This window comes from Tamandua tetradactyla, chromosome 5, assembly GCF_023851605.1.
Source record: "Tamandua tetradactyla isolate mTamTet1 chromosome 5, mTamTet1.pri, whole genome shotgun sequence".
Lineage (NCBI taxonomy): Eukaryota > Metazoa > Chordata > Mammalia > Pilosa > Myrmecophagidae > Tamandua > Tamandua tetradactyla.
Genome location: NC_135331.1, coordinates 186204333 through 186224433, shown reverse-complemented (window position 1 = coordinate 186224433; position 20101 = coordinate 186204333). Strand labels below are relative to the sequence as shown.

The 20101-nt window shown below is 37.3% G+C and overlaps 1 protein-coding gene across 1 annotated transcript in view; it reads right to left on the bottom strand.

The window, feature by feature from the left end:
* RNF217 (ring finger protein 217) overlaps positions 1-20101 on the bottom strand; it is a 142459-nt gene that overhangs the window by 12537 nt on the left and 109821 nt on the right. The window contains exons 4-5 of the mRNA XM_077162806.1: positions 5646-5847; positions 595-666 (exon numbers count right to left, since the gene is read on the bottom strand). Coding sequence (XP_077018921.1) covers positions 595-666; positions 5646-5847 — 274 coding nt within the window. The remainder of the gene's footprint in view (positions 1-594; positions 667-5645; positions 5848-20101) is intronic.

Sequence of the window (20101 nt, the reverse complement as noted above, 5' to 3'; positions counted from 1 at the left end):
ATTTCAACATGCCTTCTGGGTTCTTCTGATGCATGTTAGAGCTGAAGAACCATTTGTTAAAAATACTTATTTAATACACTTGTATGACTAAAACTACAAACCACTGGTACATTCTCTGTCAGCACTCACAGAAGTATTTTCATAAATACATCAAAGGTCTTCCTGACTGAGAGCACTCTTTCTCACCAGACCGAACCAAACACCTAAGGGTACACCAGAATCTCTTTTCTTTGATGTTTTAATCTGCACCAGAACTGGAAAACCTAGGTTCTAGTCCACTAAACTCTTTAGCTGAAGCATTAGTTTTATTAACCTTGGTATTTAAAGGGGGTTGTCCAGAATACTTTATAAGGTACACATATAAAATTGTTTGTAGACTAAAAACATAATACATTCCATATGGAACAAGTGCCTCTGAATTTTTAAAATCATTTACTGATTGCTTGTCTGAAATGCAGTCTTCCTCCCACAGGCCAAAGGCTCATTCCTTTAAAGGAAGCAAGAAACAGAAATCATGTCCACTTAATAATTGATTCCTATTCTCTCTATGGCACTAAAGATATTCTAATCTCAGATATGTTAAGTGTTTCTTACCGATCACAACTGCTATGGCCCCTAGAGCTAATCCCAAAACCAGGATTAGAGGTGCAACGAGTAATTTTCCAGCTGGAAAACAAAAGGCAAAACCATTTAGAGTCTCAAAACTAATTTACCCAACAATTTCAGGAATGCTTTTTAAATACCACAGTAAATGTTATGTTTTTAAGAAGTCTGATTACCATTAGGCTAATATTTCTCTAAGGAAATGTATCAGGTGTAGAACGAGTATATATCTATGTAAGTTCAGCATATTAGTCAACCATTCTCATAAATTATTTATCCCTTATAAGCAAGAAAATTCAAGCGAATGGCCCACTTTATCCACACGGATCGTTACTCTTGGTGCTTTTCCTTCAGATCACTTCCATTTTCAAGATGCCACAAAAGGAGCAACACATTCTGAATTAGCAGGTGAAAATACTAGTCAGCTCACAAAAGGAAAGCTACAGAGGGCATTTGTCCAGGGCCCCATCTGAAAAAAGCAGTTGATTTACTACGCAGGTCAAAGTGTACTCAATGCTATGATTCCTAATACACTGAACTACAAATGGGACATTTCAATACTGCTGTTAGAGAAAACACTACCAAAAAATATACAGCATGCTGAAGGCTATTCAAGTGAATCATTTTAACAAATTTAAAACAGAGGGACTTATAAAACAAGAAGGCAAAACGCTCACGAGGATGCCAAGTGGTATCCGTCAGCATGCTTTCCCAAATAAATAATTGAACAGTGATGATAATAAACTCTAGTCAAGTGTAAACACAGCAGACTCTATAATCGGAATCCCACTGTCTCTAAAAGGCACTAGCACAAAAAAAATAGGCTAGCAATGAATTCTTGTCATTGTACAATAATCCTGAACTCAAGGCATGACCCAAGGGTAAGGCTGCACAACTGACATCCGAGAAGAACTGAGGGACAAGAGGGGACTTGCTGTAGAATCACAGAGTTGTTTAAGAGTGAATCAGCAATAGCATTCTACAAATTAAGGATACTAATTTAGAATAACCAATGACAAAAAAAAATAGAACTATAATGCAGCCACTGAGAGGATTTTCACAACTAAAAATTGTATTATTTGGAAGTGGCCATTAGAATCAAATGACTGGAGGGTATAAAATATAATTTTAATATTTAACTCATAAGATTCATTACCAAATTAATACAATGTCAAACATGTTTTTTTGCTTATATTTTTCACCAATGACAGAATCCAATTAAGCAATACTGTATAACATTGAACAATTATGTTACTTTGTTAAAGCTACGCTTAAGAAATTTAGGACATATTGCCTCTCATGTTTTAAAAGAATCTGCTTTCCCCTCTACACAGAGCTCAATCTGTTCATTAATATTTCCGTTTCCAATCATTATCAATGTATTTTCATAATAGCAACAAAACATGGCTGAAAGTAACATCACTGACTTTTTCTTCCTCGAAATATCACAGAACTCAAGAAACAGATAAGTGTTATTTCCTTTTGGGAAGTGATAAATTTATTTCAATGATGCAAAGTTTAAAACATTTTTAAATTCTAATTTTGAAACTCTCCTGAGGGGGTTAGCACAATCTTATTTCTAGGTCAGTAATAATTCTTTAAAAATGCCGTTGATATAATATTCTTTCATATGTATATATCACATCTTATTTAGATATTCTTATACTTAATGTTTGCTCCATTTTTTGCTATTTTTAATTATAATTGCATATAAACCATTGCCAGCATATCTAGATACATCACATTTAAAAAATATCCTTTATTGTCAAATAAGTGTTTTTGCAAGGTACTTGTACAAAATTTCCAATTCTGTACAATTCAGAGTGTGAAAGTCCAGTATTAACTTTATAAAATTTTTGCTAATCAATAGTTCAAAATTTATTATTTAATTAATTTACATGTCTTTGACTACAAATAACCCTGAATATTTTTACATATGCTTACTGGCTATTTTATTTCTTCAATTCTGGTTCCAGGCCTTTTTTGTCTTCTTTTAAAAATTGGGTATTTCGATGTAGTGGGGGTGGGGTGGAGACGATTTTTTTCTCATTGCTTTTGTGCATAGCAATTATTTGCTATCTAGAAGTCAATTAAACATCTATATTTTCTTTGGCATTATATACTTTAATTTAACACTGAGTTTTTATATGGTATTAATATGACAATTTAAAATGTTTTCCTCAGCCGCTTTTATTCTCAATGCATTCACTGAATCAGCTGCCTACTCCCCCCAGGGGAGATGCCCCCATATGAGAGGCTGCTAATACCCCATCACTGTGCTGCCTTACTCCCTAGAAGGAGGACTCTGCCATGTGGCTGGACACCTGCTCACATGGGGGAGGACCAGGTGTCCCAACCTCAGCCGTGAGAGATGCAGGCTCCTGCTGCACCTGGAGGATGCATCCAAGCTGAGGGAGAAGCCAGTTACCCCAAGCTCACAGCTGAAGGAAAAGCTGGTTACCCCAAGTTCACAGCTGAGGGAGCAAGCTGGTTACCCCAAGTGCAGAGCTGAGGGAGCAAGCCGGTTACCCCAAATTCAGAGCTGAGGGAGCAAGCTGGTTACCCCAAGTTCAGAGCTGAGGGAGTGAGCCGATTACCCCATCTCCTCTTTCATACAGCAGGGAGTAAGCAATTTTGTGACTGACAGTTACCCCTTTCCTGCCTTTTGTTGGGAGGGGCTGCACTGGGAGCTGGAGTGCAGTGCATGTAGAGGCAGTGCCACAGGGGGAGTGCGGCTGGGAGGGAACCTGATCCTGAAGCCAGCTGTTAGCTGCCCTGCGGGGTTTACCCCAACCTGGTTGTAGGTGGGAGTGAGCAGACACACACATGTGCACACATGGACTAGCACATGGAGTAGAAGATAAGAAAAACAACAGAAATCTGACTTTAAAGTTTTCTAAAACTTTAAAAACTACATAGAGATAAGGTTTCTTTGCCACAGTGCTCAAGAGGCTCTCAGCTTTGACCCTTCTCCAGGCTGCTAAGTAACTCCATGACCTTACAGGAGGATTCAAGTGGCTCTAGGTAAACAGTGAGAGGACCCGAGGAGAATACATCCAAAGTACCATCATACAAATGCAAGGAAACAACCCTCTTTATTCAAGGATAACTAAATAGCAAATGAAAAGGAAAGGAAAAAAGAGACTAATACAAAGATTGCATAAAATAGAGAATGGAAGAAACAAAATCTAAAATGGCATTGAAAGTAGGAAAGAACTATTATTGAATAAAATAGTCTTAAGGATTTTGTTCCGTTTATATATAGACTTAGAAATATGTTACAGTTCAAAACTTGATTTGCAAATGTTTTTATTTTTACTGTAGTATTGTTAAAAAGAGGGATTGGATCCCCTAGTTATCCTTCCAAAGTTTATTGAACCAATAAATAAATATTGGTTATATAATTATAATATATACCATACAAGAAAAAAAGAACCAGAAAAACAATAAAATAAAAATTTTTTTAAAAGTCTTGCTATACTGAATGCTGCTGACTATGGAAATGTTAAGAGTTCAGTAAGAATACATAGAGATTATATGCAATGTTAGAAACAGATGGCACTGATTTACATATATCAAACTGTATTTAAAAACAAACTGTGGTGGTTTGAAGCTGTATGTACCCCCAGAACAAACGATTCTTAAACGTGATCCTTTCCTGCAGGAGTGAGCCCAACTATCAGCAGGGCCTTGTGATGAGGCTACTTTAGGGAAGGTGTGGTCACCGTAATCAGGTGGGGCTAAATCCTCGTGCTGGGATCCTTTATAGGAGAATGGAATTCAGACACATGGTGAGAGAAAGACATGAAAGGAAGAAGCTGAAACCAATGGGATTGGGAAGAAAAGGGAGAGACCAGGAGACATGGCCATGTGCCTTATCATGTGACGGAGGAGCCAAGGAGGCAGCAGCCAGTCTCTGGGAAGAAAGCATCACCTTGATGATGCCTTGATATGGACTTCTTTTTCCCATTATTTAAGCCATGGTATTAGCTTGAGCAGCCAAGGAAACTCAAGCATGCATTCCGGGTTTCTGACTTGATGGGAGTACACCATTACCACCAGCCCTGGCTGGACCAGCCCTCACATGATTGGATGTGGGATGGGGACAGAGGCAGTAATGCACCAGGGGAGGGCTAAGCAGCCATGCAAGGAGATTTTCATGAAGTAACAGGCAAAGGTAAGTAGGAGGGAAATAAGGAAGATTTTAAAAAGTGTGGCACACACAAAAGAAAGCCTGCCAGAGAAAGAAATAATGAAGCTGAGTGTGATGGACAAGAGGGGAAAAAAAATCTCACAGTGAGTATGCTTCCAAGGACCAGCAATAAAACACTGTAGCACCTGCAGATGGGGGCATTAGGCCAGGGCAATTTGATTACAGGGGGAGAGGGGTGCTTACATCTGTATGTTTGGGTGCATGTTTTTGGGTGGGAAGTGGTGAGACTGTGTGTTCTTAAGGAAGAAGCAGGGAAGAGTCAATCCATAAACACGTTTACATTTGGATCTCTAAACTCAAGTTTGTATGCCATGGGGGCTTTTGATAATCCATTAGCTATTCACTATTAATATAATAGAAAAATATACACAGTGGCCTATCAATTACATAGAACAACTCAACTCTGTTAGAGGAGCTCTGAGACACAAGTTCCTTTTGCCTTTCTCAACCTCGTCTCCTGGCGCGTTACGCTGTGCGTGCTCTCTCAGGCACTGTCCACACAGAGAAAAAGGTGATAGAGTCCCTCCCATCAAGTGGCTTACAATAGGGTTCAGAAATGTAACAGCCTAACAACTTCAGATTTTTACAGTGTAACTAGTAATCTGTTTTTCAGAGAACAAAATCTGCTTACTGGTGGTGGTAAGCAGTGTTCTGCTAACAAACGTGCTTTTCATTCTGACCCCACCGGGCGGGAGGCTGGCCTCCCCTGGGGAAAAGGCCCTACAGGATGCCTGGCTGACAGCAGCCGTGTGGGCCCCGTGGTGGGCCCCGCTTCTCAGCTCTGCCTCACCCCAGCCAGGGCAGCCGCAGGGTCAGGCCGGATACTCACCACAGACCGACCCTCGCACCAATCGCCTTAAATGAGGTCTCTCTGGGAGGTAGCGATATTTGCATCCAAATATACTGAGGTTTGAGGTGTGGTCTCCGAAGAACCGGAGCTGGCGGTATCTCTCCCCGCAGCGGTAGCAGAAGTTGGTGTTGCACTGTGAGCACGTCATGTGGTCACAGCCGTCAGTCCTCTGGATGTGGATCTGCAGCCACGAGGCAGGGAGAGACAAGAGGGGTTGTTACACGGGTGAGTACAGAGTTGCACTGAGAAATACTTAGGTTTCCCCAAATAAAATCCCTACCTAGCACTCCTGAGGCTAGGTAAATTCCTGTCAGTTTGCTTATGATCATGGTCATCAAGCCTGGATTTGTCCCAGATACTTCCACATGGGCAGATATTTTAAGTACTCGATAACATTTGAGGCACTCAAGATGTTGGCTTTTATTGACCAGTATAGAAACAGACAAATCCAAAAGAAAACTCACTTTTCTATAGAGATACACACCTAACTCAACAGTTGGGGAACAATGTAAAATGCTGCAAAAGTATATTTTGATTTTGCTACAGTCAGTGAGAATAAGGTGATCTAGGAGGAGTAAAAAGAGATGAGATGCATTCTTAAGAGAAGGGGTCATGAAAAACTGCAATAAAGCACAGAAATCTCCCTTTGCAGACAGAACAATAGTAGATACTGGTTTATCTGCAGTCCTATTTGAGTCTCCTATGCTAATAGCATCTGTAAATATGACAGGACTCTGTTCAATGCCATCTATGCAACCAAACACCTTCCTCTATTGCTGGTCAAGCTGCAGTGACGCAGCTTCACCCCTAAGGTAAGGATTCCATGCTTCGACAACGCCCCACGACCCCAAAGGGGCAGTCGCTATGCCACGCCCTGAGACCACGTCATAATCTGGATATTCCTCTTTGAGATACAATTGGATCCTAAACTCAAGAATCCTCATGGGCACTGTACATAAACTGGAGCCATTTTTTACTCGAGTATTTACATACTTGTGAGGTATGGTACCTGCTAGGTGTGTAATTTTTAAGAGAACTTAAAAATTATTTCATCAAAAATGATTTATAAAAACAACAGGGTAGGTGATGGTGACTCAGTGGCAGAGTTCTTGCCTGCCATGCCAGAGCCCCATGTTCAGTTCCTGGAGCCTGCCCGTGTAATAAAAACTATTTACACTGTCCAGCCCCCTCATGCATTAACATGCTGTATTCAAGTCAGGCCACCTGGAGACAGTCCTCTTGGAGTTCAGAGCAAGAGCTTCCGCAGTGACGTCCCACCTCACTCACCCTGTCCCCACAGGTGTAAGTGCTCTGCTCACAGTGCCGTTGACCACTGGACGCTTCTCCCGGGACCCCGCTTTGGGCCGAGGGCGCTAGTGAGCATGCCAGGCAGGTGAGAACCTGAGGCTCCCATATGTGTGAGGCCCGCCGAGGGCGGCTAGTCTCTAGTCCGGGAAGCCTTGGCCACAGTCCACAATTTTAACGTGAATATTTCATTTAGAATTTCACTTTCCTCCTCCTGACACACTGTGACGTTCCCCAAGCTACTTCAGCAGTCGATTTCCAGCTGCCTTTTGAAAACTTGGTCGGTGGTTATGGAGAAGGGAGAAAAATCACCCAGAAAAGAATGTTAATGTGAAAAGGGAAATTAAAAGGTTGAGAGATGAAGAGATTTTTCACTTCAAAATATAACTTCATTCTATAGGTTTTGAGAATAAAAATCTCAAAGTTAATTACAATTCATATTCACTATTTCAGTTTTAGTGATTAAATGACCAAAATGCTAAAGTGCAATTTAAAAGGGTAAGAATGTATAAACGACTAATGAGGCTGCTTTTAAAATAACAACTGTTGCTAATCATATAATGGTAAAAACTCCGCTTGAGGCTTGAGCAATATGTGCATGCACTGAGAAAGGAAAGTTTAAGCAACATGATTTTACCAAGTGGCTGGTGGGAAGTGAGGTGTTCAGAATCTACAGGTGAGCTCTAGGTGTACACCCATTCCCTCCCAGGACCTGGCTGACCCTTGGCAGGTAAGCCTCGGCCCCCTAGCTACGCTCAAAGAGCTGGGCTGTGACCTCGAGCTGCCCTGGGTTTGAATTCTGGCTCCACTCATTGGGTAAAATGAAGTCACTTCATCTCTGCTGAGCCTCAGTTTAGATATTTACCGTCTGATGAGAACCAAAGTGTGCTAATCTGTGTAAAGTGCCCACCCTACCGCATGACACACACAGATCCAGAGTAACACAGCATTAGCCCTCACCAACCTCTTCCCCTTCGCTCGCCTACAGATGTGAGAAATTGGTGCACGGCAAAGGGTACGGGGTTGCAATCCCCTTAGCTGCTTGCCTCCTTTCTCCCTCACCTGGTCAGGAGGCATTTCTTCCTAGACAGGTAAGAGCCAGCTCGCAGTCAAGGGTGTGGGAGCATCTGTGGTCAGTGGTCACCGACTGATTATTTTTCTTGGACATAAGCAAAACACGCTGTTCCTGCAACTGGTCACCATATTCTTTATTGATGTATTGTGGATTATATTGACTTCCTTTCTTTTCCATGACAATCCAGTTGGAGTGGATTCAGGTTTTTAGGTCTGTATCTTAATTTCAGATTTAAGGGGCCGTTTTAAGGAAAAGAATGTAAATTACAAACACAGGTAAGATACTAGGCTAAGAAGGGGCATGTATAGGCGAGGGTGTCCGAAGCACAAGGTCGTTGGCTTTTGGAAAACCTGCTCCCCACCCAGCATTTCCCCTCTGTTGCGGTGATTGCCAAAGCCATATGCACTTAGCACAGCAGATGGAATTAAGGAAGAACACAGGCCCAAAGCACTAGGGGACCCATGAGCCACTCCTGACCCTTCTTTAAAGCACCTGAGGACTTGGAGGAAACATGGGGAGACAACTATTGTGCAGCTAGAACAAAGGTTACTTTATTGTACACTCAACTTTTTTTTTAGCAGTTTGTTGGGATATATTCACATAGCATACAATCCATTCTAGGTGTGCAATCAATGGCTATTACAATAATCACAGAATTTTGCATTCATCACCACAATCAATTTTAGAACATTTCATTACTCAAAAAAGAAAAATCCTATACCCCTTAGCAGTCACTGCTCAATCCCTCTATTCTTTCCCAGCCCTACACAACCACTAATCGAATTATGTCCCTACAGACTTAACTATATTTAAAGAATACGATAATACTATTAATTATAGTCCATAGATTGAATTAGTTGTGTTTTTCTCATAAACTGCTCTATTATTAACATTTTGTACTAGTTCATGAAGAGAACATTCTTATATTTGTACTAATCACCACAGACATCGTCCCCTGCATGATTCCCATGTTTATTGTCTAGCTTTCCTTCTAGTAACATATACAACCTAAAACTACACCTTTTATCCATATGCTCAAACAGAATTCAGTGCCATTAATTATACTCACTGTAATGTGCTACCATCCTTTCCCAAACACTCTCAATCCACCTAAACAGAGATTCCACACAAATTAAGTATCAGCTCCTCATTATCTACCCCCATTCTATCTCCTGGTAACTCATATTCTAGATCCTAACTTTATGAGCTTGATTATTATACTTAGTTCATATTAGTGAGATCATATAATTTTTGTCTTTTGTGTCTGGCTTATCACTCAACAGCACATCCTCAAGGTTCATCCATGTTGTTACATGCATCAGGACTTCATTCCTTCTTACTGATGAATAATATTGCATCGTATGTATATATCACATTTTGTTTATCCTCTTATTGGTTGATGGACATTTGGGTTGCTTCCATCTTCTAGCAATCATGAATAATGCTGCTATGAACATCAGTGTGAAAATGGTTTGAATCCCTGCTTTTGGTTCTTCTGGGTATATACTTAACAGCAGGATTGCCAGATCATATGGCAATTCCATACTTAGCATCTTGAGGAACCAGCCAAACTGTCTCCCACAGTGGCTGCACCATTTTACATTCCCACCAGCAATGAATGAGTGTTCCTCTTTCTCTACACCCTCTTGAACTCTTATAGCTTTCTGTTTCTTTAATAGTGGCCATTCTAGTAGGTGTGAAATGATTTCTAGTTGTGGTTTTCATTTGCATTTCTCTAATAGCTAGTGATGTTGAGCATCTTTTTGTGTGCTTTTTGGCCATTTGTATTTTCTTGTTGAAAAAATGTCTTCAAGTTTTTTTTTACCCATTTTCTAAATTAAGTCACTTGTTTTTTTATTGTTGAGTTGTAGGATTCTTTATGTATTCTGGATATTGAACCCTTACTGGGTACGTGGTATCCAAACATCTTCTCCTCTTGTGTAGGCTGCTTTTTCACTTTTCTGAACAAAGACCTTTGAAGCTCAGAAGTCTTTAATTTTGAGGAAGTCTCATTTAACCATTATTTTTCCATTGCTTGTGCTTTAGGTGTAAAGTTTAAGAAAACACTGCTTACCACAAGATCTTGAAGATGTTTTGTTACATTTTCTTATAGGAGTTTTATGGTCCTGGTTCTTGTATTTATGTCTTTGATCCATTTTGAGTTAATTTTTGTTTAAGGTGTGAGGTAGGGGTCCTCTTTCATTCTTTTGCATGTGGATATCCAGTTCTCTCAGCACCATTTGTTGAAGAGATTATACTATCCAAGTTGGGTGAACTTGGCAGTCTTGTCAAATACCAATTGGCAATAAATTGAGGGTATATTTCTGAATTTTCATTTTGATTCCATTGGTCATTATATCTATTTTTATGCCAGAACTGTACTGTTTTGATTCACTGTAGCTTTGTAATAGGCTTTAAAGTTAGGAAGTGTGAATCCTTCAACCTCATTTTTATTTGTCAAGATGTTTTTGGCTATTCAGGGCCATTTACCCTTCCAAATAAATTTGATAATTGGCTTTTCCAATTCTGCAAAGTAGGCTGTGGGAATTTTGTTTGGGACTGCATTGAATCTGTAAATCAATTTGAGTAGAACTGACATCTTAACAATATTTAGTCTTCCAATCCATGAACATGGGATGTCTGGCCATTTATTTGGTCTTCTTTAATTTCTTCAAGCAATGTTTTGTGGTTTTCTGTGCACAGGTCTTTTACATCCTTGGTTAACTTTATTCTGAGATATTTGATTCTTTCAGTTGCTATTGCAAAGGGATTTTTTTCTTGATTTCCTCTTCAGATTGCTCATTACTAATGTACAGAGATTCTACTGATTTTTATGTGTTGATCTTGTTGTATCCGGCCACTTTTCTGAACTTGTTTAGAAGCTCTAGTAGCTTGCTCATTAGCTCTAATTGCATAGTTACAGATTTGGGGGGATTTTCTATATATTGGATCTGCAAATAGTGAAAGTTTTACTTTTTCCTTTCCAATCTGGATGCCTTTTATTTGTTTCTTGCCTAACTCTTCTTGTTAGAACTTCCAGCACAACAATGAGTAACAATGGTGACAGTGGGTATCCTCGTCTTGTTTCAGATCTTAGAGTGAAAGTTTTTAGTCTTTCACCACTGAGCACAATGTTAGCTGTCAGTTTTTCATATATGTCCTTAATTCTGTGAAGTTTTCTTCTATTCTTATCTAAGTACTATTTTTTATTATCAAAAAGGATGCTGGATTTTGTCAAATACCTTTTCTGCATCAATCAAGCTGATTATGTGGTTTTTCTACTTTGATTCGTTAATATGGTATATTATATTAACTGTTCTTCTTGTGTTGAACCTTCTTTGGATGTCTGGGATAAAACAAACTTGACCATGGTTTGTATTTCTTCTGATGTTTGTTGGATTTGATTGATAAACATTTTGTTGAGGATTTTGCATCTATATTCATTAGAGAAAATGGTCCATAATATTTTCTTGTAGTATCAGCTTTGGTATCAGGGTAATGATGGCTTCACAGAATGAGTTGGGTAGTGCTCCATCCTCCTAAAACATCTGGAAGAATCTGAGCAGCTTTGGTATTAATTCTTCTTGCAATGATTGGCAGAATACACCTGTGAAGGACATCTATCTCCAGGCTTTTCATTTTGGGAGGTTTTAGATGACTGCTTCAATCTCTTTACTTGTAATTGGTCTGTCGACATCTTCCATTTCTTTCAGAGTCAGTACAGGTTGTTCATGTTGTTTCTAAGAAATCGTTCATCTAATTTAAGTTTTCTAATTTGCTGGCATACAATTGTTCATAGTATCCTCTTATGATCCTCTTTATTTCTGTGGGATCAGTATTGAGGACCCCTTTTCATTTCTGATTTTATTTATTTGGATCTTTTCTCTTTTTTCTTTCTCCATCTAGCTAAGAGTTTGTCAACTTTATCAAATTTCTCGAAGACATAATTTTTGGTTTTGTTGAGTCTTTCTTTCTATTGTTTTCTCTTATTCTCAATTTCATCTGTTTCTGCTCTAATCTTTGTTATTTCTTTCCTCCTTCTTGCTTTGGGATTAATTTGCTGTTACTTTTCTAGTTCCTCCAGTTTTGATTTTAGCTCTTTCTTTTTTCTTAATGTAGGCATCTACAACTATAAATTTTTTCCCTCTCAATGCCTTTGCTGTATTCTCTAAGTTGTGATGTGTTGTGTTCTCATTTTTATTCAACTTCAGTTATCTACTGATTTCTCTTGCAATTTCTTCTTTTATGCACTGATTGTTTAGGAGTGTGCTGTTTTACTTCCATATATTTTTGAGTTTTCCAGTTCTCCACCTGTTATTGATTTCCAGCTTCCTTCCACTATGGTCAGAAAAAGTGCTTTGTATAAGTTCAATTTTTAAAAATTTATTGAGACCTATTTTGTGAGCTAACATGGTCTATCCTGGAGACTGATCCATGAGCACATGAGAAGAATGTCTATCCTGCTATTTTGGGGTGCAATGTTCTTATATGTCTGTTAGGTCTAGTGCATTTATAACATTATTCAATTTCTCTGTTTGTTAGAGCATCTTTGATTAATTGTTTCAAATTCTCTGTCTCTGAAGTTTTTGTCCCTTTTACTGGGTCATATCTTGTAATTTTATGGCTTGTAATTTTTTGCTGATGTTTAGGCATCTGATTATCTTGATAAGGTTGTTCTGATGATCAGTCTCTCTCTCTCTTGCCTAGTCTTATTGTTCATTGGCTTGGAGTTGTGGCTCTCTTTGATATTTAGTTCAATTTGTTGTAGATATTTAGAATTTCCTCTGTTTTACTGATCAAGACAGGGCCAGTGGCCCAAAAAGAGGGTACCGGCCAGTTACAAAGGGCCCTGGGGAGAGGGTCAGGAAAGACTTCAAAAAGCCTTTGTGGTTTCCTGAAGCCGTGCTCTTCAGCAAACTATGTGTAGCAGCCCTAAGGAAGGAGTGTGTTTTTTTCAACCTCTACAGGTTCCACCTCTGGTGCGGATGGCGGTGAAACAATGTCTGTAGGGAACCCTATTTGGAGCAGGGTAAAATCCAGAGTCAGGACCCAGGTTTCCAAAGTTGCTGGTCAGAAGACATGATTGACATTAGGTCTTGCTGTCCCTGGGGAGTAAGGGCTCTGCGCCCCTCTCCGTCTACAGCAGTCAGCTGCAGACCGCATGGAGGAGCTGTGTTGAGGACGGGTGATGGGGGCCGGTCACTGCTGCGGTGTGATTCTCTCGGCTTCCGGGTTGGCTGCAGCTTCTCGGTTTTCCCATCCTGCTCTTTCCTGGATGCTGTACAGTGCTCCACTGGTCTCCAGAGCCCAGAACCACAGTCTCGGATAGTTCTACCTGTCCACTAGCTGCTTTCGGAGGAGAGGTGTGTCCTGCAGCTCCCTACTCTGCCACCTTCCCTGGAAGCTCCTTGTATATTCAACTTTTAGCCTGTGTTGTACTTGATCTTTTTTGTATTAAATTTTTTTTTTTACTGAGAAAAATAACATATATACAAAAAATCCTTAAATTTCACAGCACACCACATTTGAAATAATTAGTTATAGAACAGATTTCATAGTTCAGTGTGGGTTACAATTCCACAATTTTAGGTCTTCCCTTCTGCTGCTTCAAGACACTGAGACTAAAAGAAACATCAGTGTGAGGATTCAGCTCTCACACTCATTCCGTACTTGATCTTAAAATGGAGATAACAGAGCTTAACAAACTTCCCATCACCTAGGTGACCTGTAAAGGACTAATATTTGTTCCGAGTCCGGTCTGTGCCAAACACTGCACAGAGCGGCACATTTAAGCCTCATGAGGGCAGCAGAAGATTGGCATTTGTACTCAAAACCAGAGCTCAGAAAATAATCTGCTGGAGTGACAGCCCTAGGGAATGAAGAAAGGTTTTTTTTTTTACATGGGCAGGCACTGGGAATCGAACCTGGGTCTCCAGCTTGGCAGGTGAGAACTCTGCCACTGAGCCACCATTGCACCACCCTGGAGAAAGGGTTTTGATGCAAGTCTCTTTAGTAAGCTAAGAAGCCTCTTATTCTAAATTTAAAGATGAAGTCAGAAGGTCGTCATCACATTCTTTGCTAACCAACTGCACAGTCTGTACTCCAGTCAGACAAACATGCCATGCTTGCCATGCGTGATACATGGCCGATTCCATGCTGCTGCTGCTCTCAAGACCAATTCACATCCATCCCTACTTCAAATGACATCAAGAGTTTCTCCTCCAGAAGTGGTTCTAATTAAACTCTTCACTAACAGTAATGTGTCTCAAATTTTCACAATAATTTTCACTGTCATTCAATATTTGCTTGTCATATTGTTTCACAGGGATCAAAAATCTGTATGTGCCATATTTGTTTGATTTCAATAATGAAGACCGTGAATTCTAGTCTTTCTCTTTTAACAGCTTTTCCTTGTTCCTAATATAAAATGCTAAACACAGCACTCAAACTACACATGTCATTTGATTTGGTATTAATCCCAGGCTATATTTTGCCCACCATTAACAAATAAGGATGCTGATGCTTAAGCAATGCAGTTTCTTTTTTTTACAACAAATGTTGCTTTTACTTCTTTATACTTTAAGCTGTGAGACTAAATGTTCAGAATATGACAGGTATTTCTTTAATATGAGTTTGATATTAAGTCCACACTGTAGCAAAAAGAAATGGCGCAATGGGCTAAACTTGTGTCTATGATATTATTCTTAGGACAAATCAAGATGTGTAATTAAGAGATTAATTATATAAGCCACAAACATAAACATAATGGTTCTTACCCTCAAATTGTATAAATATAATTCAATAAAAAGCCCCAAAATCATCTAAAAATAGAATTAGAATACAGCTTTTCATCTTTTATACAGGTTTCAGTGAATCAGAAGGTAGAAGATGAGTAATCAATGAATTGCTAAATATCTAATACATGTTATAATTAAACCAGCACACAACTGTCTACAGTATTTATCTCTACTTTCACCAAGAAGTAAAAGTTTGCTTTATTCTTCAAGCAGGAAATAATAACTAAAGTAACTACAATGTATTGGTGTCAATAAGATTGCACTTTAAGTAGAATATTAAATTCCTATTTATTTCTAAAAGTATTTTTATATGTATCTGCCTCCATGACTTTTTTTGGGGGGGTTGCATGGTCCAGGAATTGAACCCAGGTCTTCCGCATTGAAGGTGAGCATTCTAACACTGAAACAATCGTGCATCCCTCCACGACTTTTGATATCTGGAAGAATTAATTAGAAGCAACAGTTACTGGGAAAGCTTTTAAAAAAATCCCACGAGTAATACTCAGTTCTTTCCTTGGCTCACTATTCTCAAATTCTCTGTGACATAAGGATATCAAAAGAGCAAGCACAGGACCAAACCCTTCAAAGATCTTATGCAATATAGTATGAGCCTAGAATTCTTCTCCCACTATAAAATAAATCAGACTTCAGGGCAAAAATAAAACATTTACAGAGATGGTAAGGCTCCTCTGCTTTTCTTCTAGAATCATGAATTAAGGAAGTATTTAATTCAATGAACGTGAAATTGAAGATAAGGACTGCTACCACATACAAAATTCATGTAAGAAATTCCAGAGAAAAATTAGAGATCTATCAGTCCCATTTGAAAAAGGAAGCCAGATGGTTTCAAGAACATCTTCAAAAAATAGCAATGGAGTATAGAGCAAGTATAAAATTCTCAAGAAGCTAGATATCAAATAACATGATAAACAAAATGGATTTTTTTTCTTGATAAGGAAGAGAGAAAAACAAGGACAACTTTCAGGAACAAAAACCAAAATGGAACAAAAAGCATATAAAAAACTATGTTCAAAAGATGAGGCTTACCAAAATATAGCATGACTGAGTAATTGGTAGTAAGGACGAGAGGGGCATTTTCCCTAGAAGTTGTGATCTCATAGAAAAGGAAATATAATCCTAGTTGCATAATTATGTTTCTGATTATGTAAAAACCTACTTGGCTTTTACATTTGAAAAGCATGCTTTAGATAAAACAGAAGTATTAAATATGATTAAAACAGAATGCAAATGTTGTTACATCTGACCATATTAAAATAAAGCTATAGCTTACAGAACCAGGAGACCGAAAAGTAGAAGGAACTGTCAGGGGGCCAATATACTCACCTACTCTTAGATGGCTGAACACAGAACAGAGTTTCAAGAAAATGAATTAAAGGTAGAAGACTCCAAAGAACTAAAAGAATAACTCAAAAATTGGAAGGGGAGTAACAGGTGAAATGAATCATCATCTGTTATTTCAGGGAGTCAAAACGTCAAGGACTGGTTGTAAAAGCCTATTATTTAAAGGTAATTATCAGAAGTAAAAATTCAAGTGAATTAGGATAGAATAAGCCGCAAAGAATAAATAAGATGGTGACTTTGAAATGATCTGGCATCTGCTGTTTTGAAGCCCACATTCTGATAACTTTAATTATCTTCCAAGGTACTGGGTTTCTTTGCTATAGGGAATTTGATATGTTTCAACTTAAGACTTATATCTTAATTTAAACTAATTTCTTACTGACTTTGGTATCTAATCTGCATCACAGGGAATAGCCTTAAAATGCATTTTTATGTAGAAATGAACAAATATTCTAACACCTCCAGCAAAATTTAAAGCCTCCTATTATTTTAAAATTTAATTTGAACTGAATATTAGCACTAGATTTGATTGTGTGATAACTAAGTGTGAGGAAGACATTTCAAAAATAGCATATATTTTCTGTAGGTTAAGAATTTACATAAAGTAGAAAACATTTTTAAAATAAACAAATCACATAAATTACTGAAGAATTTCATGTATTAAGTTACAATGAGATCCAAATAAAAATAGTTAAGTTGATCTTAATATGCTGCTATTCAATTTTCATTGAATATATAATTCAGTGTCTATAATTAATAATTTTCATAAATGTTTCATATTTTTTTACCATAGTATAATAAAAATCACACCTATGTGTAAGTATCTCGGTCAGGTACAGGAGGCAAACACTTTTAAGACTTGTTCTAGTTATCTACCAAAATTGTTATAATTTGGATTTAGCAGCACAAGTCAGATGTCCTCACAATACAATACCAAGTATTAAGTTGGTCTTTTCAACTGAAAAAAAAAAAGGTAAAAACTCATTACAGGAAAATTAACAGTTGTAGCAAATGAAAGAAGGAAAAAATTATTTTATTTAGAATACTAATTAAAATAATGAATTAATAGATTATCAAACCTTGTTTGAATGTACAAATTTTACAAAGGCACGACTTTAATAAATACTAGAATAAGCAGAGTTTCTTAAAAAATCAGCAAGATTAGAGTACTGAGAAAAGAGACAATCATCTATTATAATTTAATACATGTTTAGAGAGAAATCACATCAGTGAGTAGGAGAGGATTATTTAATAAACACAATTGGGTTAGCTGATGTCATTTTGGAAAAAAATTAGTGTAGGCATCTAATACATATAGATCCAATTAAAGAGTCAAATATTTAAAAATCAAATAGTTTATAGATCTTATCAAACTCTGGATTAAAGATGACTTTTTAAGCTTGGAAGCAAAATACTTTATCTATCTGTATGTATCTATATTATCTATCTATCTATATCCAAAAAGGAAAAGAATGATAAATTTTGTCATATAACATTTTCAAAACATTAAATACATATATATATATATATTATTAATGTATATATGTATATGAAACCAATTAAATAAAAACACACCACTGAGGTAAAAAAAGTATAAGAGTGGGGAAATACGTGTAGAAAATATGCCAGGAAAGGGGTTAATATTTGCAAATAAAAGAACTCATATAATTCAATAAGGACTATGCCCTAACCTGGACCACACAAATGGACAGACAAAGGACATGAACAGAAAATTTAACTCAAAAATACATGGATATTTATTTACTCTACAAGCAGACAAGGAAATGTAAAACAGAACAAAGTATTTTTAAACTATTAAATCACCACTTAAAATGCTAATGACAAGCAAACGCTCATAAGGAAACAGATTCTCAAATTTTTTTTGATGGAAGCAGAAATTGTTTGAATCTCTATAGAAAGCAAATTGACAATATGTGCCAAATGCTAAAAACAATGATCTCCTTTAACCTAGTGATTCTACCTTTGGAAATATATACTTTCAGAAGTCTAAAATATGGTAAAGAGATATATCCAGGACGAGTATCACCAACACATTATTTATAATTTTTATATGTATTTAAAAAACCCAAATTTAAATCCAAACTATACCAGCTTTGGCAGCCAATACAGAAGGATATTTAAGCAAATATAATATAGTCAATAAAAGAAAGTTTATGAAAATTATTCAGTAACATGAGAAATGTTTGAGATAGAAGTGGGAAACAAAGGAAATCAAATTATTTGCACACTCCATTTAAAACATATTTAAAAAAATCATTTAAATAGTGACACACTATTATGTAAATGAGTCTGTGGAGAGGCAAGATTCTCAGGGACCTGTTTCCCCATATTTCTATCATGTTTCATGACCTCTATAAGCTAAACATTCAATTAAAAATATAAGTAATAAGTACAATTATGAAGAAATCTAAACTAATATAATATACCTGGGCAGAGTATAGAAATATAAACGTTACAACAAAATTTTAAACACATTTGATTACTGTTAACAAAAAATTTTCATATGAAAACATATGATAATTGTTTGGTTAGCATGGAGGAATTACATGTAAAATTTTTCTTTTTTTTTCCCCCACAAACTCTTAGCATCTCCCTTCTTCATATTTATATATTTAAAGGGTTTTTATGAAAACACAAATTGTATCACAAATATTAATTCATCAGCTACTATTTCTTCGTGGACTTCAACTAAAAGAATATACATGTTTCATGGGGGGAAATATACCCCAAGATCCAATTAAAAAATCACAATGAAGAACATGCAAAGCTTTTAAGTAATATGCTTAAAAGAAAAAGAGAGAGATGATTTGTACCCAAATACGACTCAAATTCACATAGATTATATGGTACCCAAATCCCTAGAAAGTAGGTTCTCTGATACAAAGCAATCAACGTACTCCATGGTCCTTTCCTCTCACTTCTTTAAACTGCAATCCCTTTTCACACCCCAACCGTTTAGCTATACTTCAAAGGGAATCAGCAAGTATGCTTTCTCTCAATTGTTTATTAAAACTTCATGGCTGGCTGTTTTTCCTTCTATACATCAGAGTTCTTTTAAGGTTAGATTAAGGGATTGAAGTAAATAAATGTATGACTTTGTGTAATACCTCCATTCATTCAGAATTGAGTATAATGCTGCAATACTGTTCATTTAGCATAGGTTCTTAGGGCCAAGGCTAACTGATAATGGTTTTTATAGCTTCCCCAAAAGGTATCAGGTGTACTTAGGAACAAAGTATCAAGTAAGGTGGCAGCACTCATAACTTCCTAGTGGCTTTTATTTGGTTTCAAACTGAGCAGTAGTTTTGAATTAACTAAAAGGCAAAAATGCCTCATTTTCTAACTGTTCTTCAATGGAATAAAAAATAAGTGCACTGAGGGTGGGCCACGGTGGCTCAGAGGCAGAGTTCTCGCCTGCCGTGTTGGAGAACCATGTTGGAAAACCTGAGTTCGATTCTCTGCGCCTGCCCATGAAAAAAAAAAAAAAGGAAAAATACGTGCACTGAGAAATTGGTGTAGTGATCTGAAGAAGCTCTAAGGCAAGACGATAACTTTGGACCTTTGGACGAAGAAACCTTTAGCTCAGCATCATCAGACATCATTTTTAAGAACTAAGTCATCTCAACTATTTCAAAAATTCCCTCTAATTGCTAAGAAGCAATTAGATTATCATACCAGGTAATAGTTTTTACTAACTGTATGTACAAACTAGTACATGAATTGGGAACAGTGAATTTATATATCACATTTATATTCATTAATAGGCTTCAGAATATACTTTTACCATTTCAAATTCTATTAAATGCACAATTATTACTTTTCATTTGCTGAAATTTCAAATTGCTTTTATCTAGTGTGAAGTCTTCAGAAAGGGA